The sequence below is a fragment of the Muntiacus reevesi genome, chromosome 1 (assembly GCF_963930625.1).
Source record: "Muntiacus reevesi chromosome 1, mMunRee1.1, whole genome shotgun sequence".
NCBI lineage: Eukaryota > Metazoa > Chordata > Mammalia > Artiodactyla > Cervidae > Muntiacus > Muntiacus reevesi.
In genome coordinates, this window is record NC_089249.1 from 195,300,856 (window position 1) to 195,323,923 (window position 23,068).

Sequence of the window (23,068 nt, forward strand, 5' to 3'; positions counted from 1 at the left end):
AGTCCCCATGTTTGACTTGATGAGGAACCACTAGACCATCTTCCACAATGGCTGCACCATTTTACATTCCCATCCACAATGCACGAGGGTTCCAGTTTCTCCACATTCTTGCCAACACTTGGACTATTCATTTTAATAATACATTTTGTTTAACCCAACGTGCAAAAATATTGTCATGCCAGCTTGGGATCCGTGCAGACTAATGTACACACATTATACCACCTAATCCTCTCACCTCCCTTCTCTTCTCATAGTTCATCGGCTTTCTTTGTCCTCTTCTTAGTCAACTCAGGAAATTCCTCTACATACATTCCTCCTTTGCAAGATTGCATCTGCTGTCCTATTTTTCCCAAGGCTAAAATAATAAATAAGGGTCAAGGAAAGATAAGCTGGTTTACCAGTAAGGAGACACCCAAGAGCACATCTCCTGCTGACTCTGAAGTGTTATCTCACTGTGGTTTTGTTCTGCATCACTAATGATGCTGACTGGTTTCCTTTTTTTTAAGAAAAAAAATACATTTCCTCTTGATTTAGACACATATTACTCATCCAGCCTGGTTCACTCATATCCAACCATGTTGCCTTTCTTCTGTTCCTTGAAGTTGCAGCCCCCACCTGCCTCAGGACTTTTGCACATGCTGTTGGCTCTGCCTGGAAGGCTCTCCTTCCAAATACTGGTCTGGCTCCCTCCCACACTTCTTTTTCAGATACACTCAAATGTCATTCTCCTTTGGGACCACACACACATACCCCTGGGCACTTCCTGCCCACATTTCTTGCTACCTTATTTTTCTTTTTAGCTTGTAACACTATTTAACGTGATTATATATGTTACTTTTTCTTTTTCCTTCTTTAATATGGCTGCACCAAGTGTTAGCTGCAACACACGGGATCTTCAGTCTTCACTGCGGGATTCGGGATTTTTAGTTGCAGCAGGTGGGATCTAGTTCTCTGACCAGGAATTGAACCTGGGCCCCCTTCATTGACAGCATGGAGTTTTAGCCACTGGACCAACAGAGAAGTACCTATGTTGCTTCTTAACCTGTGTGTGCATACTCAGTCACTCGGTCTTGAACAATTCTTTGAGACTGCATGAACTGTAGCCCGTCAGGCTCCTCTGTCCATGGGATTCTCCAGGCAAGAATACTGGAGCGGGTTGCCATGCCCTCCTCCAGGGGATCTTCCTGACCCAGGGATCGAACCCTCATCTCTTATTTCTTCTGCATTGGCAGGAGGGTTCTTTACCACTAGCACCACCTGGGAAGCCCCTGACATGCTGCAACTAAAAAAAAAATATCCCACATGCCTCAGTGAAGTTGATATCAAAGATCCTACAACTAAGGCCCATAGCAGCCAAATATATAAATATTTAAACACACACACATATACACACACACTGCAGAAAAAAAGTGAAGCCAAGCCCAAGGCCTACAAAGGAAAGGAGACCTCAGGCTGCGGAGTGGCCGGATCCCTTCTCCTGAGGCTGTACTGTCCCATGGTCCTTGTGGCAGCACACTACATTTCTCTGATGCCTACTGTGCGCCAAGCCCTGTTGTAGGCACCAAAGAGACAGCAGTGGGCCTGGGGGGCAGGGCCCAGCCCTCCCACTGTCCACCACCGTCTGGTTAGGGCTCAGCTTGACCTTTGGGACAGCGACAGGAGCTGGCCTGGCATTCACGGCTGGCCTTGTGGTTGCTAGGAGCTGGCCTGGAGCTCACTCGCAGTTGGGCGCTGGCGTTCTGCTGGACACAGATAATTTCACAGGATGCCTACATCAGACAAGGCCACTCTGTGACCATGGTGGAAAAAGACAAAACAAGCCCGCTCCATCATGATGTCTGAACACAGACAAAACATGAATACTGTCCAAATCATTATAGCAACCAGATGTGTCCCGGCTAATCCGAATGACTCTGAGTCTTTGCCAATCCCTGCTTTTTTTTTTTCTTTAAAAAACTATTTTATTATTTATTTGGTTGCCTTGGGTTTTAGATCCTGCATTCAGGATCTTTCATTGTGGAATGCAGGCTTAGTTGTCTTGCAGCATGTGGGATCTTAGTCCCCTGACCAGGGATCAAAACTGTGTCCCCTGCTTTGGAAGGCAGACCCTTAACCACTGGACTACCAGGGAAGTTCCCAATCACCGCTTTCAAGTTGCTTCATTCCTTAGACTTTGTGATCAAGATTATTCAGTTCCTCCATAACAGCGTTACTTCTCCCCCTTGCTTCCAGACAGCATACAGAACCTCCCCACTCCTGCATCCTCCTTTTCCAGGCAGGCAGAGAAAATCAACATGGGCTTCCCCAGTGGCTCAGCTGTAAAGAATCCGTCTGCCAATGCAGGAGATGCAGATTGGATCCTCAGTCAGGAAGATAAACTGAAGGAGGAAATGGCAACCCACTCCAGTATTCTTGCTTGGGAAATCCCATGGACAGAGGAGCCTGGTGGGCTACAGTCCAAGGGACTGCAAAGAGTCAGACACAACTGAGCGACTGAGCATGCACACACGGCTGGACCAAAGCCCTCAGCAGGACCGTGGGATTGGGACCAGGTGATGGAACCTCAACCCAGTGGACAAAACAACACTTTGTTTGAATTTAGTGAAAAGGAATTCATTCAGTATATAAGTCCTGGAGCTTGAATTCAAAGTACAGGGATGACAGACCACACACACACACACACACACACACACACACACGCACACAGAACTGTATTATCAACATAAAACCCAGTAATACACCAGATGTTCATTGTTGCAGACCCTAGAAGAAATGATAGTGAGGTGATGCCAATCACACGTGGACTAAGGCAGGGGTGGGGGGTGGAGAAAAGAAGGGAGGGAGGAAGAAAGAAAGAGAAAAAGGAAAGGATGGAAGGAAGCTGTCATTCAGTAGATGATCTGGGGCAGCGTGAAAGAGTCACCACCCTTACATTTTTATTTCACCTGTGTTTTTTTTTTAAGAAATTGCTTTTTCCTTTAAATTTTTTTGTGTTGTGGTAAAATATACTTAAAACTGACCATCGTAATCATCTTTACATGTTCAGTGGCATTAAGTGTACTCAGACTGTAGTACAACCTCCAGAACTTTTTCTTCTCCCCAAACTGAAACTCTGTCCACATGAAACATCCATTTCCCATCCCCCACCCCATTCCGAGGTTTTTTTTTTTAAATATATTATTTATATTTGTCCAGACATTAAAAAAGAAAAAGAAGTCAATAGGACTTCCCTGGCAGTACAGTGGTTAAGACTCTGTGCTCCAAATGCAGCGAGCGTGGGTTTAATTGCTGGTCTGATGCTGGGAAAGATTGAGGGCAGGAGGAAAAGGGTGTGACAGAGGATGAGATGGTTGGATGGCACCATCGACTAAATGGACATGAGTTTGAGCAAACTCTGGGAGATGGTAAAGGACAGGGAAGCCTGGTGTGCTGCAGTCCATGGGGTCGAAAAGAGTCAGACACGACTGAGTGACTGAACAACAAACGGGGAACTAAGATCCCATATGCCATGCTGCACAGCCAATAAATAAATCAATAAAAAGAAAGTCCAATTTCCAACCAGTAAAAGCATCCAACACACAACAAAGTCCCACGTATTGGAACTTCCCTGGAAGCACCGAAGACAAAGCCCAGATCCACGACATGCGTTGTACCCACTGCTGCAAGTAACAAGCCCTGTGTGTTCAAATACATGTGTGTTCCTGGTGGTCTTGGGGCTGAAGGTGGGAAGCACAGATGTCTTTAAGGCTACACTGGAGGTCTGTGAGCCCTGAAGTGGCATTAAGAGGTATGGTGACTCAGACAGTTTGGCCCATCCTGTGCAGAAAAGTGTTAGAAAGCTGATGAGAAATAAAACCTGGGAAAAGGTGACAATGTATTCAGGTGGCCTGTGGCATCAAATCCTCCCCCACTCAAGTGACTGCTATTGCCAGCCCCATTTTCCAGATGACAAAACTGAGTCTTCGAGAAGTCAAGCTAGACTCCCTTGAGCTTTCAGGGGGCAGGATCCTCTGTCCTTGCTCCTGATTTCCCCCCGGTTGCCTTCAGAGTTGCTGGGGGACACTTGTGACAGCATCATCCCAGGCAGTTTATTGGGTCACAATGGGCAGGGCCAGACCATACTTGGATGAATCCCCAGATGGAATATCTGAGCATCCTCTGGGAGACCAGGGACTGAGGGAGTCTCGAGGGTCATGCCTATGCCAAGTGCATCTTCTAAGACTCACTAGCTCCCATGTCCCACGTCGAGGTAGGTGCACTGTCTTCAACCCTGATCAGGAAACAAAATGAAACTCACAGGAGCCCAGTTAATTATTCCAAGGTGATCCGGCTAGTCATTTCAGTCGTCAGATTCTCCTGCAAACTATTTGAAAGCTTCTCGATCTTCAACTATTTTAGGTAAAATAGTTGAAAAAATCAGGGGAAAAAACCACTGTGGTTTCACTTAAAAAAAAAATCCTTGATGTGTGTTTTCTGAAGAGATTGATGTGAACCAATAATTGTGGGCTGAAGCAGTCTGGGAGGGCTTCCTGAAGGAGGTGATGCTGGGTGAGCCAGGAGTGTTGGTGGTATCCAAGGATCTGGTCTCTGAGGGGCAGAGACGGGTGAGGGGAGACATCTCAGCTCTGAGCAAAAGCCAGAAAGTCTCGGTAGGCTAAGTGGGTGTTGAGAGTCCAGAGCTAAAGGTCAGAGAAATGAGTAAGAGGTGTGTAAAATGCAGACAGCTGGAAGACAGAAAGAATAGTCAGGGCCTAGGAAAACTGCTGAGGGCAGGAAGAACAGTGAGGAGAGGGGTATGGCAGAGATGGGACAATGACCAGAACTTGGAAGAGACAGAAGTGGGTTCCCAGGCGTGAAGGAGGGGAGGGCCATGATCTTCACAGCTGACTGAGAGTGAAGGGAGTGGGTTCCAGTAGCAAACTGTCAAACGCAGTGGTTAACTCTGCAGCTCTTCCTATCTCTCTGCAGCAGCTGCAGGGCCTTTGTGCCTGCTCTTTCTTCTGCCCAGAATGTTATTACCACTACCACCACCCCCAATACCCAAATGCCCCACTGCCCATTTTTCCAGGTCTTTACTCAACTATCATCTTAGTGATGCCTTCCCTGACTATTTTTAAAATTTTTCTGTTTATTTATTTATGACTGCATTGGGTCCTCGTTGCTGTACGTGGGCTTTCTCTAATTGTGGCACGCAGGGGGCTACTCTTCACTGTGTGTTTCTCAGTTCGGTGGCTTCTCTTGTGGTGCATGGGCTGCTAGAGTGTGGGCTTCGGTAGTTGTGGCTCCTACGGGCTTAACTGATCTGCAGCATATAGAATCTTCCCAGACCAGGGATCGAACCCATGTTTCCTACAATGGCAGGTGGATTTTTATCCACTGCACCACCAAGGAATGCCTTTCCTGACTATTTAAAACAACAAGACTTCTAGCCCAAACCCTATCCTTTACTCAATGTGACTTTTTCCCCCCAAGGCACTTATCACCTTGTAACTTACTCTTTAATTGATGTGATTACATTTATTCATTATTGTATGTTCCCGTTACCGTATCCACAAAGGTAGTGCTCTAGGTCTGTTGATGAACCCTCTCCGGGAGCCTAGAACCGTGCCTGGCACACTCTAAATGCCAAATAAGTGATTATTTCTATCTCTACTTTCCCTGCGGGCAGGCAAAGGGGCTACACCTATTTCTTTTGGGCGAGGGTAAGGGACGCACTGCACAGGGCTTGCGGGATCTCAGTTCCCCGATCAGGGTTGAACCCTGGTCCCTGGAAGTGAAAGCGAGGAGTCCTGACCACTGGACCGCCAGTAAAATCCTTAAACCTGTTACTTAACGATGTGTCCAACCCCGAACCCACTGTGGGACCTGCTCATTCCCGTCTCCGCCTCCTCGCAGGTGGCACCTCCCCCCGCTACGGCCGCGGGCGCCCTCCTGCCGTGCCCACTGTCCCGGCTGGACTTCCTCAAGGCCTCGCACTTCGCGCTGGGGCCGGACCCGCGGCTGCACGCGGACGCCAAGCAGTCCACATCGCACCGGGACTTTCCCGCCTACTCGAGCTCTACCCGTGGGCCGCTGTGCCAGCCGCCGCCCTGCGCATCCCTCTTCCAAAAGGATGCGCGCTGGGCGGGCCAGGAGCGCCTGTCGGAGACGCGCTGCGCCTATGAGCCCCCGCCACCAATGCTGTTGAGTGAGCAGGAGCGGGAACAGGCGCGGGAGCGCACACTCGCCATGCAAGCCAGTCACCTGCACGTGCACGCGGAAGCGCGCGCCCGCACCGGCCTCTCCACCGCGCGCGCCGACTACGGCTGGCCAGAGCCGCCGGAGCGCGCTCGCGAACAGACCCGCGGCGCGCGCCTCATCTTCGACCGCGACTCGCTGCCGTCCGGCGACCGAGCCAAGCTGCGCATCCCGCCCACCACGTATCGGGAGTTCTTCCCGTTCCACGACTTTTGCCTGAAGCCCCGCGAGCCTGCCTGCCGCCTCTGTGAGTGCGCGCCCGGGCGCCCTAGGCAATTTAACCGACACACTTATTCTCGCGGCGAACAGGGATTCTGCTCCTCGCCCCTAGTGGACACCCGGCAGTGTCTGATGATCGTCTTTTTCAGTCTTTACGACGGGAAGGAGAGAACACTACTGTCAGGGAGTTGGGAGGCCAGGGATACTACTAAACATCTTACCACGCATAGGGGAGCTCCCCTCAGTAAAGAATTATCCAGATGTTGGCTTCCCTGGTGGGTCAGTTGGTTAAGAATCTTCCTGCCAATCCAGGAGACCCGGGTTGGATCCCTGGGTCAGAAAGATACCCTAGAGAAGGGAATTGCAACTCACTCCAGCATTCTTGCCTTGGAAACCCTATGGACAGAGGAGCCTGGCGGGCTACAGTCCATGGAGTCACAAAAAGTGGAACACAACCGACCGATTAACACTTTCACTTTCACGTCAAATGTCAACAGCGCAGGGGCGGAGAAACCCTGGAACCTCTTTGAGCCTCAGTTTCTGCATCCACAGAATGGGCGCATCTCCCTTAGCTCTCCAGGGTGCTTTGCTGTGGGCAGAGTCATGAAGCTGGTTTGGGGTTAAACAAATCTGCTAAGTGTCCTCCACCTCCACCACCCAGCCCTGCCACCTCAGTAGCTGTATGACTCTGAGGAAAGCAACCTCTTCCAGCCCCAGTTTACTCATCTGCAAAGTGGGTGCAAAAACCAGTTTTATAGTTACTGCTGAAGCCAAAAGAGCCCCGAGTGCAGGACATGCCTGCCAGACAGTGAGCAACAAAGGGTCGCTGTCATTTGTATGATTTTTCCAATTCTGTGACTCAGAGGAACCTGGGTCACAGCACTGACAACCTGGAATCCTAACCACTAGGCCATCAGGGAACTCCCTTGTTGTCATTTAAAACATGTATATATATATATATATTTGGCTGTACTGGGTCTTAGTTTTGGCCTTCAGGATCTTTGATCTTTGTTGTGGCATGTGAGGTCTAGTTCCCTGATCAGAGATCAAACGAACCCAGGCCCCATGCATTGGGAGTGACCCCATGGACTGTAGCCTGCCATGCTCCTCTGCCCATGGGATTCTCCAGGCAAGAATATTGGAGTGGTTCTTCAGGGGATCAACCCAGAGATCCAACCTGCTTCTCCTGCAGCTCCTGCATTGCAGGTGGACTCTCTACCACTGAACCACCAGGGAAGCCCATGGAAGTCCCTACTTATTATTTTTGATGTTTTCCAGACAGGCCTTTGGCTAAGCTAGTCTGGACTGCCCACCTGCCCTTCCCAGGCGAGGAATAGAATCCCAGTGGTCCTGAAGCTGCCAAGAATTGATCCCATTCTCTCTCCTCTTGCTCATCCTCAGGTGGGCCCAATCCCCTCCAGTGGGAACACAAGAGACAGGATGACAACATCTCCTACCAGAGACAGTTCCAGGCCCTGCCAGGCCCACCTGCCTTGCCGTGTAAGAGGGTAAATTGAGACCGGGCTGGTGCTGTGGGTGGGGGGTCGGGGGAGAAGCAGCGATGGGGGCTGGGTGGTCTTGCCCTCCCCACTCCTGTCCGCCCACAGGCATCCTCCAGCATAGAACTGGGAGACTTCAAGATTGGCTACAGGCCCATGGGCACAGAGCAGAAACAAGCCTACAGGCCTCTGGATCTGCCTCTGGACAGGTACAAAGGAACCATGGCCTTTTCTACCAAGACAGGGTGAAAGGGCTCTCAGCGATACGTGGGTCACCTAAGTCTCTTGGGTCAACACTGTGCCCTTGAAATCTCCATCACCCACAGGCAAGGCCCACTATTGTGCCAGATCACTCACAATTAGCACCCCACAGCTTGGCCATTGGGGAACCTGTCCCTCCCTCCCTTTTCCCGGGAGTTGTAAGGGCCCAGATCAGATGGATCAACCTCCTGCTTCCCATCCCCTTACCTACAGGTATGACAAGGCCCAGGCCTCAGCCCACATCCACTGTGTGAACATTCGTTCTGGGGATGGCCTCTTCCACGACAGGACCACCAAGGGTGAACACTTCTATGCCCGAGAGCCAGGTGAGATCCAGCTGCCTGCCCGACCCCCTCACTCTCACTGCAGCCACGCAGGGTTGCTCAGGACTTACTCTACCACTGGCAGAACCTCTCCTTCTTCACCACGACCAGACTCCGGAGTCACATATCCTGGAAGGAAACGGGTGTCCCGGTCCGGGGAGCCTCATCACCTCCACACAATTTTTCTACCGTCAGGTCAGCAGGAAGGCGAAAAGGCTGCAGGGCGAGTCAGGGAAACGGGCTTTCCTCTGTTTCCTAGAGTGAATAATAGCAAGTGCAAAGGCCATGAGGTGGGAGGGAGCTGGACATGTGTACCGGAACCTCCTGGATCTGTTTGCCGGATGTAGGGCGAGCCACTTAACCACTTCATACTTCAGTGGTTGTGTGTAAACTTAGATAACAGTACCAATTCCCAGCGCCATCACGTGGGACCCAGAGAGAGTGTGAGCCGTCCAAGGTCACACAGCTCCCGCTTTTGAGCTTCATCCCCGGCCTTGGGACATCCACGACGAGGGGAGCTTCCCAGATGCCCTGTGGTCCTTACAGCCGCTGCGAGCGATCGAGCCAGCCAGCCGCCACGTGCCTCATGAGACATTGCAGAGTCACATAACCCTAGGGGAGCCGTCGCTGCTCGGAGAGTTCTTCCAGACCTCCATGGGCACGGACTATTTACCCCCTGGGATGTCAAAGCCGCCGAAAGCGCCCAACCTCCACCTGCAGCGAAGCAACCTGCCAGAGGGCACCGGCGGTGAGCGAGGCCCCGCCCACCCTGGGAAGCCCCGCCCTACCTCCTGTGGTCCCGTCCCCGGCCAATCCCACCTCGCCCACTGCCTGCCTCTGGCTCCGCCTCCTGAAGGGTTAGATCTCACGCCCTGGGCCAGGATTCCCAGCTCTGACCCTGAACAACCCCATGCCCTCGTCGTGGTGACTCTCAACAAGCCACTCCATCTCTGCATGACTCCGCCCCTCTGGCATGGCTCCTCCCTTCTCCATATCCACCCTCTCAAGACTCAGCCCTCCTCCTCCTCTGCAACACTCTGGCTCCGCCCCTTGACCAGCTAGTTCACTCTTCCTGTCCCCCCACCAGCCCCTCGCCCCGGATCTTCTGCCCTTGCCCCGCCCCTGGCCACCTCCCCGCACCCTGGCTCCCTTACCCTCCCTGCCTCCTAACGCATCCTCCTCCCCTGACAACTTCAGCGGGAATCCAGGCGTCACCCTTGAACCGTTGCCGCATCCTTAGTCTCCGGCGTCCTTTCCCCCTGGGCCCTGCCTTTCCTCCCTCAGCCCCTCAGCTCGGCCACCCCACCCAAATCTCCAGACGTAGATTTTTTAACCATGAACCGGAAGATGCTGAAGCCACACGGAATAGCTCCAGCCTCTGTGACCGAGGAGATGCTACAGCGGGTGAGGGAGGAGGAAAGGGTATCTCCTTAACCAGGTAACCTCTCAGATCAGAATTAGCCTCACATCTGCTCAGGGAAGTGCTTCCCTGGTGACTCAGATGGTAAAGAATCTGCCTGCAAGGCGGGAGACATGGGTTAGATTCCTGGGTCCAGAAGATCCCCTGGAGAAGGGCATGGCAACCCACTCCAGTATTCTTGCCTGGAGAATTCCATGGACAGAGGAGCCTGGTGGGTTACAGTCCATGGGGTCACAAAGAATCAGACACGAATGAGTGACTAACACTTTCACTTCACGGCTCAGGGTCATACTAGGGTCACCCAAGGCTCAGGGGCCCATCACAGTCAGCTCAGGGGCCACTGGGGTGAGCCAGTTACATTCCAAGCTGAGGATGAGCTCAGAATCGCCTACGGTCAACAAGGCCGTGGGGTCTCTCCCGTGGCCTGCACTGGTTTCTCCTCAGCTTCTCATCCAACTCCTACGTCACCCCAACCTTTTGCCCACTCCCCAGGACCCAGTCAGGGGCCAAACCCGGCTGAATCTCTCCCCACAGCTTTATGTTCCCAGGGTGGCCTGGGTGGGTCAGCCGCCCTCCAGGCTGCCCTGCCAGGCTCCCCCACCCTGACTCCACAGTGCAAGTATAGCCACTTGGAGCCGCCGCTGGGTCAACAGCGCTTCTTCTCAACCCCAAACAAGGATGAATATACCTTCAAGTACCAGGGCCCAGCGGTGCTAAGATGGGACGACTTCCAGGAGAGTCACTTGCCCCTGGGCTCTCTTCATCAGTGGGGCTGTGGGGCTCGGAAAGTGGACCCTCGGGTCCCCCAGACCCCCATCTACCCATGCCCTAGCCAGCAATAAACAGCACTTTGGCAACCCATGCATGTGTGCTCAGTCGGGTCTGACTCTGTACAACCCCGTGGACTGTAGCCCACCAGGCTCCTCTGTCCATGGAATTTTCCAGGCAAGAATGCTGGAGTGGATTGCCATGCCCTCCTCCAGGAGATAGGGGGCTTGCAGGATGAAGGATGGAGGTCGGGGAGAATGTACAAGAGGGAATGACTCCAGGGAGAATCCCTTTTGCAGACCCTGGGTGTTGTCCCACTCTGGGCAGGGAGGCCATCCCAGTTTGTGCAAAGGCTTGGTGGTTGGACTCATGTAAGGAGTTTAGGTGCTGTCACAAGTTCTGAATGATGTGGGTGAATGAGGCAGTGTCATGAGGCTGAGATCACAGCCTCCTGGAACTGAATGGACAGAGTTCATATCCTGACTCCACTATGTCCTGAAAAATACTCTTGGGCAGGTCATTTGACCCCTCTGAGCCTCTAGTTGCTTATCTATAAAATGGAGATAAATAATAGCTCTCTCTCATTGCATGTGTGCCGTGAGCTAAGTTGCTTCCATCACATATGACTTTTTGCGACCCCATAGACTATAGCCTGCCAGGCTCCTCTGTCTGTGCAATTCTCCAAGAAAGAATACTGGAGTGAGTTGCCATGCCCTCCTCTAGGGGATCTTCCTGAACCAGGGGTTGAACCTGTGTCTCTTATGTCTCCTGTATTGCCAGATGGGTTCTTTACCACTAGCACCACCTGGACACAATCTCTCTCATTAGATTGTTATAACTGAGAAATGTACATACTAGTCAGGTCGTGTCTAGGAATCAAGAAAGAAGAGTTTCCCTTCCAAGGATGAAGGAGAGGAGGGGGAGGAAGGAGCTTTCAATCCTTGAGATGCTGGCTGGGGCTTAGAGGGGGCATGAAGGGGTGGACATGAGAACGACCCAGTAATTTACCCTGTTGTGAGCAGAAGCTGGAAGCTGAATGGTTCGTGCACTAGCTGGCTAGGAAACTGGCCCCCAGGTCAAAAGGGAAAAACAACAAAACTCATCAGGATATAATAAGGTCCAAGGGGGCAGGTGTTCAGCCAGAAACAGAATGAAAAGGGTAGAAAGGAGGAGGTTGGGGTGGGTCCCTGAAGCCAGTGGGTGACAGGGCTTGGCAAGTATGTCAAGGACCAGTACCTTGGACAGCAACCCACCATGACAATCTTGGAGGTCTGGTGCAATCAACACCAAGAAGTTGGCTCTATCTGGAATGATCAGATGGGTCTTGGTGGCCATACTTGGGTCCTACCTCGCCAGGCTGTTGAGAATCTGGCTTCAGGGAATGAATATAACTTCCTGACCCTGTAGACAGACCTTCACAAGACCCCCAATCCAATGGGCCACTAAGAGTCAGCCTCAAGCCTGGCTAGGTGTCCTTTCCCCATGGGCAATAGTCCTGTGAGACCAGCCTGTCATTTCTACAGGAAGGAGAGGAGTCCAGTTTGAGGTCCTACTGGGACAAGATGGCCCTTTCGGCTGCAATCATGGTATCCACATTGACCGTGAGAAGGTCTGCTAGAGGCCGGACATTTCTTCTGTTTGCTTCCACTAATGATGCAGATGACACTCCTGTGAATTACTCCATGATAATAACATGATTTCTCAATGTCAGCCTTATTGGCATTCTGGATAGGATCATTCTTGGTGCTTGGAGGCCATCTCATGCATTGCAGGCTGGCCAGCATCCTCCTTGACCTCTACCTACCACCTGCCCATAGTACATTCCTCCTCCCCTACCCAGCTGTGACAACCAAAGATGTCTCCATACATTGCCAAGTGTCCCTTGGAGGGAAACGTTGCCCCTGGTTGAGGACCACTGCAATAAACCCATTTTCCAGTGATTCCCATGACAAAATCAGGGGCTTCTGGTAAAGCCAGTCTGCTGCTTGGCCAGACTGTACGTACAAAGGGACTCATCCTCTTTGCCTTACCTTCCAGGAAGCTCAGAAATTTTGCTTTGGTTCCGTGTAGCTCCAGTTGCAGGATTATGGGTGCTCCTGCCTGGTTCTAAGAATGGTTTAAACTGCAGAGACACCAGATGAGAAATAAGAGGTAGGAGTTACAAAGAGACAGATTTTGGCACATGGTGAAGCATTTTCTAACCAAGGAACTGACAAGCCCCAGTATGGGTTGCCAGGAAAGAACAGAAACTTTACTCGAAATGTCTTCAGTACAGAAAGAGATTACATGATGATGATTCGGTTTTATGTTATGGATTTATGTCTACCCGCCTATATTCCACTTACTTTCCAAAAAAAGCATGTCATATGAACTATAAAAACCAAAAGGGCTTATAAAATTAGATGAATAAAATAATCTTTAAAAAAAATGTATGTATTTACTTTTATTTACTGTGCTCAGTCCTTATTGCTGCTTGGGCTTTTCTCTAGTTGTAGCGAGTGGAGGCTACTCTCTAGTTGCAGTGCATGAGCTTCTCAGTTTGGTGACTTCTCTCGTTGTGAGCACAGGCTCTAGAGCTCCTGGGCTTCAATATTTGCGGCACGAGGGATCAGTCATTACAGTTCCCAGGCTCTAGAGCAGAGGCTCAATAGTTGTGATGCATGGGCTTAGCTGCTCCATGGCATGTGGGATCTTCCCAGACCAAGGATCAAACCCTTATCTCCTGCATTGGCAGGCAGCTTTTTTTTTTTTTTTTTTTTTAACTACTGAACTACCAGGGAAGCCCAAATGAAATAGCCTTGAACATGGGAAAACAGATGACTCTTTTTGTATTTCGGCTATGCTTGGTCTTTGCTGTGACTCAGGCTTTTATCTAGTTGCAATGTGCAGGGGCTTCTCTTGTTGTAGAGCACGGGCTCTAGAGTGCACATCCTCAGTAGTTGCTGCACTCGGGCCTAGTTGCCCCTGCATGTGGTGATCTTAGTTCCTTGACCAGGGATTGAACCCTCATCTCCTGCATTGCAAGGCAGATTCTTAACCACTGGATCACGGTTAGTCCCCAAACAGGTGAATTTTTAAAGAAAAACATTCCTGTCAATGGTACTCATCACTAAGCATCAGACTTATCTCTTTCTGTCCTTCAGCAAATGATTTCATACTCTCACCCTCACTTTCATTATGTGAAAAACTGGGGAGAGCAACAGTTCCTCCTTCATGGAGGGTTACAAAGAGTCAACACAATGTGCATGTACCATCTTAAAACAGGGCCTCACACTTGGCTGCAGCTCAATGAACAGTGCCTGAATTTTGTTAAGGTCTTGCTGCTGCTGCTGCTAAGTCGCTTCAGTCGTGTCTGACTCTGCGACCCCAGAGACAGCAGACCACCAGGCTCCCCCGTCCCTGGGATTCTCCAGGCAAGAACACTGGAGTGGATTGCCATTTCCTTCTCCAATGCATGAAAGTGAAGAGTGAAAGTGAAGTCGCTCAGTCGTGTCCGACTCTCAGCAACCCCACGGACTCCAGCCTACCAGGCTCCTCCGTCCATGGGATTTTCCAGGCAAGAGTACTGGAGCGGAGTGCCATTGCTTTCTCCATGTTAAGGTCCTAGGTATTTCTGTTTGAAGTATCAGAAACCTAGCTCTATCTGCTCAAGCAGACAGGGATTTTATTGACTTAAGAAAGTCTGTAATTAGCAAGACTGCCAATTCCTTATCAGGCATGCTTTCTGCCTTGCTGCCTCTCAGTCCAAGCAGTGGCAAAAAACAAAACTAAAAGAAAACCCCAAATCCTAATAGTTAGGCCCCAAAGGAAGAGCTGTCTCACATTAGAAAGTAAGGAACACTCTGATTGACCCATTTGTGTCACATGTCCAGCCTCAAACCAATCACTGTGCCCAGAGGGATGGGATGCTGTGATTGGATGCCTGGATGATTTGGTTCTCCAAACCTCACCCGGATCTTGGAGTCTGGAGGCCAACCTTGGTAGATCCTGTCTCCTAGCAACAGACCTGTGCCTGCCCATCCGCATAGCATCTACCTTGCCGCAGGTTACAATCTAGAGAGTAGACAGACGCAGTCAATAGGCTCTTCCCAATGAGGGTAATTGTGCCTTTAGAGACAAGCAGTGTTCAGTGTTTGAAAGTATCCACCAGATCTCTGATAATCCCAGCCTTATCTCCCCATCTCATTCCTAGTAACTTTGTGTTTTAGCCTGGGGCAGAGGATTGAGCTCTGGCAATCTCACAAAATCAAGGAAGTGCTAGACTCTGCTTTAAGAAGGAGCAGATAGAGGGAGTTTGTATCTATCTTATAAGACCTTGCCGAAGACTTCATGGAAGCTCCCAGGTATTCCAACATCCTGATGTTTTCCTCCAAAGGCACTTGAGCCACAGTCTCAGATGACACACCGTTACAGTGCCAAGATAAAACAGGTAACAATTTAATCAGCTATTTTTCTACATAATAGATGTCTGTCTCCTGAGAAGGGCTCTTCTACGGGATGTGACATACATCTGGGGAGGCTGTGCATAGCGCAAAGCTTGAAGTCCTATTCATAATGAATATATATGTCTGTGGTGGCCCTGGCCCTCTATTTTACCTTTTTTCAGCCAATTAAGTTATTTCCTTCAATACCCTTCCCTTTCCCGAAACTAATTTATAAATTAGTCAAGACTCTCATGACTGTAAGGAACAGAAACCCACTAAACTAGCTCAAATACCCAAGAAATTGGTTGGCTTGTGATACTGACAAGACTGAGGGCTTCAGGTATAGCTACATCCAGGAGCTCAACCTGGCTATATCCATGACCAACATAGGCAGCATATTAAAAAGCAGAGACATTGCTTCACCACCAAAGGTCTGTCTAGTCAGAGCTATGGTTTTTCCAGTAGCCACGTAAGGATGTGAGAGTTGGACTGTAAAGAAAGCTGAGCGCCAAAAAATTGATGGTTTTGAACTGTGGTGTTGGAGAAGACCCTTGAGAGTCCCTTGGACTGCAAGGAGATCAAACCAGTCCATCCTAAAGGAAATCAGTCCTGAATATTCACTGGAAGGACTGATGCTGAAGCTGAAACTCCAATACTTTGGCCACCTGATGCGAAGAACTGATTTATTGGAAAAGACTCAGATGCTGGGAGAGATTGAAGGTGAGAGGAGAAGGGGTTGACAGAGGATGAGAAGGTTGGATGGCATCACCAACTCAATGGACATGAGTTTGAGCAGGTTCCGGGAGTTGGTGATGGACAGGGAAGCCTGGCATGCTGCAGTCCATGGGGTCTCAAAGAGTCGGACACGACTGAGTGACTGAACTGACTGAACTGAGGCGCGCAACCAATACAGCTCCGGCTGTCTCTGACTCTCACCTCTGCATCCTGGTACAGATTGACTTCAGTCTGCAGACTGTTCTTCCACACAACTGAGGAAGGTGGGTGCAGGTGGAATGAGGTCCTGTGAACAGTTCATGATCCCAGGGGAAGAAAGAGATCCTCCAGCTACATGGCTTCATCCCAGACCTCATTCTTGTGGCCAGGGGGTGAGGTTCTTGGGTTGATAAGTTTCAATGACAAGATACTGGGGGCTGGGTTAGACACAGGTCTGTCTGGAGTAGTGGGGGGTGGGGGCTACACAAAGGGAAAACAAGTTGCTGAGAGAAAGACTAGGCAGAGAGAAACAACAGCTGTCTTTACAAGTATTACTGTAATGGGATCATCTAGCAGGATAAGGATCCAGGAACATAATCCAATTGCAGTCTCAAGTCTCTCAGATCTGCTGTGGAGTTCTCCACAGAGGGGTGGAAAGCAGGTCTCAGGCCAAAAGTTCAGCCCAGATCTAGAAGATTCCAGAAGGAAGAGCAAAGTCTCCTGGAGGCCTGACCTACATGCAAGGGTGAAGTGAAGTGAAGTGAAGTGGCTCAGTCGTGTCTGACTCTTTGCGATCCCATGGACTGTAGCCCACCAGGCTCCTCTGTCCATGGGATTCTCCAGGCAAGAATACTGGAGTGGGTTGCCATTTCCTTCTCCAGGGGGGTCTTCCCAACCCAGGGATTGAACCCAGGTCTCCCGCATTGCAGGCAGACACTTTAAGCTCTGAGCCACCAGGGAAGCCTGTCAAAATTCACCAGCCAAGGACCATCAGAGGCACTTGTTTTTGTTGTCGTTGTTTAGTCGCTCGGTCATGTCCGACTTTTTGCGACCCCATGAACTGTAGCCCTCCAGGCTCCTCTGTCCACTAGAGTGGGTTGCCATTCCGTTTTCCAGGGGATCTTCATGACCCAGGAATCGAACCCAGGTCTCCTGCATTGGCAGGTGGGTTCTTTACCACTGAGCCCCCAGAAAAGCCCCATCAGAAGCACACCGGTAGCCAAAAAAGTTTGGTTTTTTAATGCTTGTGCAGCAAGGAAGACCCCTTAGCAGGGTATCTCCAGAAGAGAGAGGTGGAGAACAGAAAGGCTTCTTATAGGATTCAGGCTTGTGCTGGATAGTTTTAAGGAGAGTTGAGGAGAGTAGAAGCAATTCTAGCCTGGCACTGTGAGGGGGCAGATTGATGACTGGGTATTTTGGTGATTCTTAGATGTAGGAGGAGGGATGTGGGGTGGTCATCGGGAAGAAGCAGCAGTCATCTCCGTTAGTAGGGGGCACAGGGTATGTATTCATTTTTGAGGTTGCAGAGTGTCCTTGTGTCTATCTCAGCTCAGATGTGGTCACAGAGCGGCCTTGTGTGATGACTGTTTATGTTCTGAGACCTGTTGTTTATGTTCTGGGAAGAACATCACAGCCCAGGGCTGCCAGGGCTTTATTTCATTCCCTCTTCACAGGGATCTTCGTCTCCAGGTAAAGTATGCCCAGACTGCTTCCCAGACCTGGCTTATAGAAGGAGGAACAGGCACCGGGAGCCCACCAGTGACAGCCGTGCATGACCCTGGGAGGAGAAGGAGGAGGAGTATCCCCAGCTCTTTTCCTCGGAGGAGGAGTCTTAAGGCGAAAACGCTGGACTGAGCAAAGATACCACAAGTTTGTAAATTCTCAGCGTCTGAACTATGCTGATGTGTGTTGCCCGTCTGCAAGAGACAGAGACTGTTCGGTGTTCCTGGAAACGAGAGAGAGAGAGAGAGTCGAAAACACGGGCAGGTGGCAGAGACAGGGAAAGAGGGGAGGATGATGCAGAGGCAGAGGGACGGAGGCAGAGAAAGTGACAAGAGAGGCCAAGACATGGAAATAAAGGGACGGGGGGACAGAGAAGGGACACAGAGAGAGAGACAGGGGCGGAGAGGGATCAACAGCAGCTGAGAGAGAAGCCGAAGAGGAGAGGCGGCGGCGGGGACAGCGCGGGCGGGGCCCGGCACAGACAAAGGCGCGGCCGCGCGGCCGGGTGGCCGGGCCGGGACAAAGGCTGGCCCGGGGGGCGGGGGCAGCGATGGCGACGGCCGAGGCGGGCGCGGGCGAACTACAAGTCCCAGCAGCCCCCGCTGCGGCCCTCGGCCGGCCCCTCTCGCTCCCCGGGAGCGCCTGGCGGGGCCGCAGGGCCGAGGGGGCCGCCGGCGGGGCTGGCGGGCGGGGGGCTTCCTGCGGGCCCCGGGGGCGCCGGCGGGCGCGGCGGGCCGGGCAGGGGAGAGGGGCGCCGGGTGAGTGTCCCCGCGAGCGGGTTGGGCGGGCGGGGGCCGCGATGAGGGGGGCGGGCGCGGGGGGCTCCCAGCGCCGGGCGCGGCCCGGGGCAACCTCTGTCCCACCCCCCACCGCCGCCCCGCGCACCCGCCCGCCCGGGGAGAGCAGAGCCTGGGGCGCGATGGGAGGGGGCCGCGCGACCTGCGGGCCTAGCGCGCAGGTTCCGCCGCTGCGGCCCCGGGGGAGGGCCCAGCCCAAGCTGGGCGCCGTCAATCGGGAGGTAGGGGAGGGGGGCACCCCTCGGCTGGGTGCGGGGGCGTTAAGTCCAGAACGCCCCCTCCCCTGGAGGCGATCCGGATCCCCCACCCCAGGAGCCCAGGAGTGACCCCAGGTATTGTTCCCTCAGACCCTCCAGCTTGGGGTCCGGAGTTCAGGAGACCCATCCTCCAGAGGGACCTCCCCCAGGACCCCAGTTGTTGTTTCCCCTCACTTTCCAGTCTTGGGGTCCAAACCACTGGAAGCCCCTTCCTCAGAAGGTGATCCAGGATTCCACCAGCCCCCCAGGAACTCAGGGAAGGACCCCAGTTATGTCTCCTTGCTGCTTGTAGCTCAGAGGTGGGAATTCAGGAGCCAATCTAAGGGTCTTCCCCCTTCTGGGAATCCAGGGGTGACCCAGCACTGTCCCCCCACCCTCCATCATGGAATATGAGGAGGTGATCTAGGAACTCAGGCCTCTCTGTGTGTGTATCCACTCCCAGTTCTGGGGTTGTGGCTCAGAAGGTCACCCTCCCCCAAAGGAGAGCCAAAGTGCCCCCCAATACACACCCACCCACCCTCACCTCAATCTCCCTCCCAATAATAGATCTATTTGTACCCCACCCCCCAGGCCTAGCCATGGGGTGGGCATCACCTCCCCTTCAGATAATCCTGAGCTCCCCCTGCTCCCCAGGAAGGGTCCCAGTTTGTTTCTCTGTCCCACTCCCTACCTCCAGTCATGGAGGTAGAATTCAGGATCTTCCATCCCAGAGAGGACCATCTCCATGCTTCAGTCATGGAGTCAGTCACTCAAGAAATCATTCCTTCCGAGGAGATGGCCCAGGGGTCCCCCCATTAACCCAGGAGAAGCCCCAGGTGTTGTTTTGCCTACCCTGTAGCTAGCGGTTTTCTGGTGGCTCAGATGATAAAGAATCTGCCTGCAATGCAGGAGACCCTTGTTTGATCCCTGGGTGGGGAAGATCCGCTGGAGAAGGGAGTTGGCTACCCACTCCAGAATTCTTGCCTGGATAATGCCTTGGACAGAGAAGCCTGGTGGGTTACAGTCCATGAGATACCAAACAGTTGGACTGGACTAAGCGACTAACAAGCTAGGGGTTAGAATTCAGGATCTATCCAATCGGGCAAACAGGTATACTGACACCTGTCCCTACTCTCCTGGATAATGGGTCCATGGGTCTCCCTGCCCCCTCCAGGGGTCCTCACGCACACTCTAACTTTAGAAATCGGCTTTCAGGATCTTCTATCTAAGACGGAACATAGGTGTTTTGACACTTAGTCCTACCCCAGAACTGTGAAGTTTGGAATTCAGTTGTCTCTTCCCCAGGAAGCAAGCCAGGGGTCTCCCTGCGTGCCCCCAGTGACCCAGGAGGAGTACCAGATGTTGTCTGCCCACCCCCCCTCCATACACACACACTCATCCCCCCACAGATAGAGGCTTCAGAGATCATGATGTTTCCTCTCTAGGAGGTAAGCCAAGTTCCCTACCAGGAGCCCCCAAATATGCCACCCCCAACAATGGGACTGGAATTCAGGCCATGTACATAGCAAGCACACCCACCCTCTTCCCCTTGAAGGGGCCATGGTCAAGGGGTCTCTCTCTCCTCCACAGGACCTGAGCTTCCCACCAGAGGAGGAGCCCAGGATGGAGAGAGGGGCGGAGCCATGGAGCTGGGTGCTGGAGACCTCTAGTGCTGGGTCCCCTGACTTCTATCCAGGTGTGGGGCTGAGAAGGGAGGCCTCTCCCCATGTCCCACCAGGGTCCCTCTTTTCCCTGCCCTGGCAGGAGCCAATGCAGTCTCCCTATAGCACGAGACAAGAGAAGGATCTGTGTGTGTACCCCAAAGAGGGATCTGGGGTACAGCCTGACTCCCTCTCCCATCCCAGGCTCCAAAAGAGACCCCCAGTTCCCCAGAACCTACTCTCCACTCACCCTCTGCCCTCACCCCATAGATCCTGCCCCAGAAGCCGGTACTTCCACACCAGGGATGAGGCGTTCCGTCTTAGTCAGGAACCCAGGCCACAAAGGCAGGAGGCCTGATTATGAAGAGCTTGACTCAGACTCAGAAGACCTAGACCCTGACCCAGAAGAGCTGGACCCAGCTTCTGAAAACCTGGAGCCTGAGCCGGAAGACCTCCACACTGTCTCTGAGGACGTAGACCCCAGCTATGAAGATCTGGAGCCTGTCTCCGAGGCTCTGGATGCCGAGGTGGATGCGCCAGGCTCCATCTCGGGGATCCATGACTCCGACCCCCAAGATCTCGACCCCTTGTCTTCAAGTTTCGACGACCCCGACGTCATCGGCCCGGTTCCCCTGATCCTCGACCCTAACAGCGACACTCTCAGTCCCGCTGCCGCCCCAGACCTGGACTCCCTCTCCTCCGACCTCCCTGCCACCCCTGAGGTCCTGACCGCCGCCCCGGAGGTGCTCCCTGCACCTGCCAGCCCACCCCGGCCCTTCTCCTGCCCCGACTGCGGGCGAGCCTTCCGCCGAAGCTCGGGGCTGAGCCAGCACCGCCGCACGCACAGCGGCGAGAAGCCCTACCGCTGCCCCGACTGTGGCAAGTCATTCAGCCACGGCGCCACGCTGGCGCAGCACCGGGGCATCCACACTGGCGCGCGGCCCTACCAGTGCGCCGCGTGCGGCAAGGCCTTCGGTTGGCGCTCCACACTGCTCAAGCACCGCAGCAGCCACAGTGGCGAGAAGCCTCACCATTGCCCGGTGTGTGGCAAAGCCTTCGGCCACGGCTCACTGCTGGCGCAGCACCTGCGCACGCACGGCGGCCCGCGGCCGCACAAGTGCCCAGTGTGCGCCAAGGGCTTTGGGCAGGGCTCGGCGCTGCTGAAGCACCTGCGCACGCACACCGGCGAGAGGCCGTACCCGTGCCCGCAATGCGGCAAGGCCTTCGGGCAGAGCTCGGCGCTGCTGCAGCACCAGCGCACGCACACGGCCGAGCGCCCCTACCGCTGTCCCCACTGCGGCAAGGCCTTTGGCCAGAGCTCCAACCTGCAGCATCACCTGCGCACGCACACGGGCGAGCGACCCTACGCCTGCCCCCACTGCTCCAAGGCCTTTGGGCAGAGCTCCGCGTTGCTGCAGCACCTACATGTGCATTCGGGCGAGCGCCCCTACCGCTGCCAGCTCTGCGGCAAGGCCTTCGGCCAAGCCTCCAGCCTCACCAAGCACAAGCGCGTGCACGAGGGTGCGGCTGCAGCTGCGGCTGCCGCCGCTGCCGCTGCCGGCCTGGGCCTCAGCCCCACTTCGATGCTAAGGCCAGGACAGGCCTCCCTCCTGGGTCCGGATGCTGTCTCAGTGCTCAACCCTGGCCCTAGCTCTGGCCTTGACCCTGACCCTGGCTCTGCACTGGGCTCCCTCCCCAATCCCAACCCCAAACCCACCAGTGGCTCTGGATCTAGCCCCATCCCTGATTCTGTCCTGTCTTCTGACCCTAAGCCTGGGCGCAATGCCAATTCCGACCTCCTGGCTAGCCCTGACCACAGATCTGGCCTCAGCCCCGACACAGATCCTGTGCCCAGCCCTGACCCCAACTCCAAGTCCCACCCTGACCCCGGCTCTCCCATCCGTGACACTGTCAACCCAGCCCTCCCTACGGGCGAGAGTCCCAGGTGGGTGCAGGAACAAGAAGCCCTGCTCGGGCCTGATGGCTGAAGGGTGTGCTGGCACCCACAGGGGCCTGGGAAAGCGTGTGTTGTGCAGTTAGTAAAATCCTCCCACTGCCTCCTGGCTCTGCGTCGTTCTGCTGTTGCTCTTTTTTTCGAATGTGCAGCCTGCTCCTGGGGAGATGGGAGGGCACTGCCGGAGCGAGCCACACAAATGGAACCTTAGTGTCCTGGCTCCCCCCACAATATCCTCCTGGCCTCCCAGCTTCCCCCAGGAGGTCTCATACTGGTCCATCCCAGCAGTCGCCACTCTCTGTTCCCCGAGGCCTAGTCACCCCAGTCAGGGGCGGACTCACCCTGCGGTTTGGTCTATGCTGCTTCCTTCCCTTTTAGAGTTAACTTTCCCACACGTGGTGGGATTTCTGGCACATTGAACGTCTAGCAGGTGCATAGCAGAGGCTGATATGAAACCATGTGGGCAGCCTGCCCTTTCTGCTCCCCAGATTTACCCCTTATCCTTCAAAGCCCACGTTGCAGGGACACCACAGGACAAAGGAGAGGTCACTCACTTATTCATTCAATAAATGTGTGTTGATTGCTCATGTCTCAGCAGGGAGCAAGATTAGCACAGCCTTGGTTCTCACAGAGCTCCCGGAGTTCAGAAACACTTAAAAAGCAACTATAGAGTATGGTGCATTCAAGAAGCATAACAAGACTTTGATTTAAATAGGGGACAGCTTCCCTGTGGAAGGAAGTGATTATAAGTCCAATCACTGCTACATTAATCAGCACTACTGTTGGTGCAGACTTGTGCTATGCATTTGCATTTTCTCACTTAATTCTTTTTT

At 53.1% G+C, this 23,068-nt stretch overlaps 2 protein-coding genes across 4 annotated transcripts; both read left to right on the forward strand.

Annotated features, from left to right (window-relative positions):
- The first annotated feature begins 5,835 nt into the window (after window positions 1–5,835).
- On the forward strand, window positions 5,836–10,801 carry SAXO5 (stabilizer of axonemal microtubules 5). Its single transcript, XM_065919110.1, has 8 exons — window positions 5,836–6,484; window positions 7,858–7,964; window positions 8,064–8,164; window positions 8,430–8,542; window positions 8,625–8,734; window positions 9,086–9,287; window positions 9,858–9,943; window positions 10,574–10,801. The coding sequence occupies exons 1-8, from the start codon at window positions 5,836–5,838 to the stop codon at window positions 10,799–10,801; spliced, it is 1,596 nt and encodes a 531-aa protein (XP_065775182.1).
- Window positions 10,802–18,215: 7,414 nt separating this feature from the next.
- Window positions 18,216–22,344, forward strand: ZNF358 (zinc finger protein 358). Of its 3 annotated transcripts, none has more exons than XM_065917849.1 (3): window positions 18,227–18,345; window positions 20,211–20,316; window positions 20,552–22,344. In XM_065917849.1, exons 2-3 carry the CDS (start codon window positions 20,244–20,246, stop codon window positions 22,267–22,269), a joined length of 1,791 nt encoding a protein of 596 aa, XP_065773921.1. In that variant the 5' UTR covers window positions 18,227–18,345; window positions 20,211–20,243; the 3' UTR covers window positions 22,270–22,344. The 3 variants fall into 3 exon arrangements, with proteins under 3 accessions (XP_065773924.1, XP_065773921.1, XP_065773923.1); XM_065917851.1 differs by lacking the exon at window positions 18,227–18,345 and adding an exon at window positions 18,692–18,716; XM_065917852.1 differs by lacking the exon at window positions 20,211–20,316 and having other exon boundaries at window positions 18,216–18,345.
- Window positions 22,345–23,068: the final 724 nt, after the last annotated feature.

Excerpts from the sequence above, each read along its gene's own strand:
- SAXO5 (XM_065919110.1), top strand. The coding sequence starts at position 5,836 with ATGTGTCCAACCCCGAACCCACTGTGGGACCTGCTCATTCCCGTCTCC. Across the intron at positions 6,485-7,857 it reads CGAGCCTGCCTGCCGCCTCT|GTGGGCCCAATCCCCTCCAG; the intron begins GTGAGTGCGCGC and ends GCTCATCCTCAG. Across the intron at positions 8,543-8,624 it reads CTTCTATGCCCGAGAGCCAG|AACCTCTCCTTCTTCACCAC; the intron begins GTGAGATCCAGC and ends TACCACTGGCAG.
- ZNF358 (XM_065917849.1), top strand. The coding sequence starts at position 20,244 with ATGGAGAGAGGGGCGGAGCCATGGAGCTGGGTGCTGGAGACCTCTAGT. Across the intron at positions 20,317-20,551 it reads GTCCCCTGACTTCTATCCAG|ATCCTGCCCCAGAAGCCGGT; the intron begins GTGTGGGGCTGA and ends CTCACCCCATAG.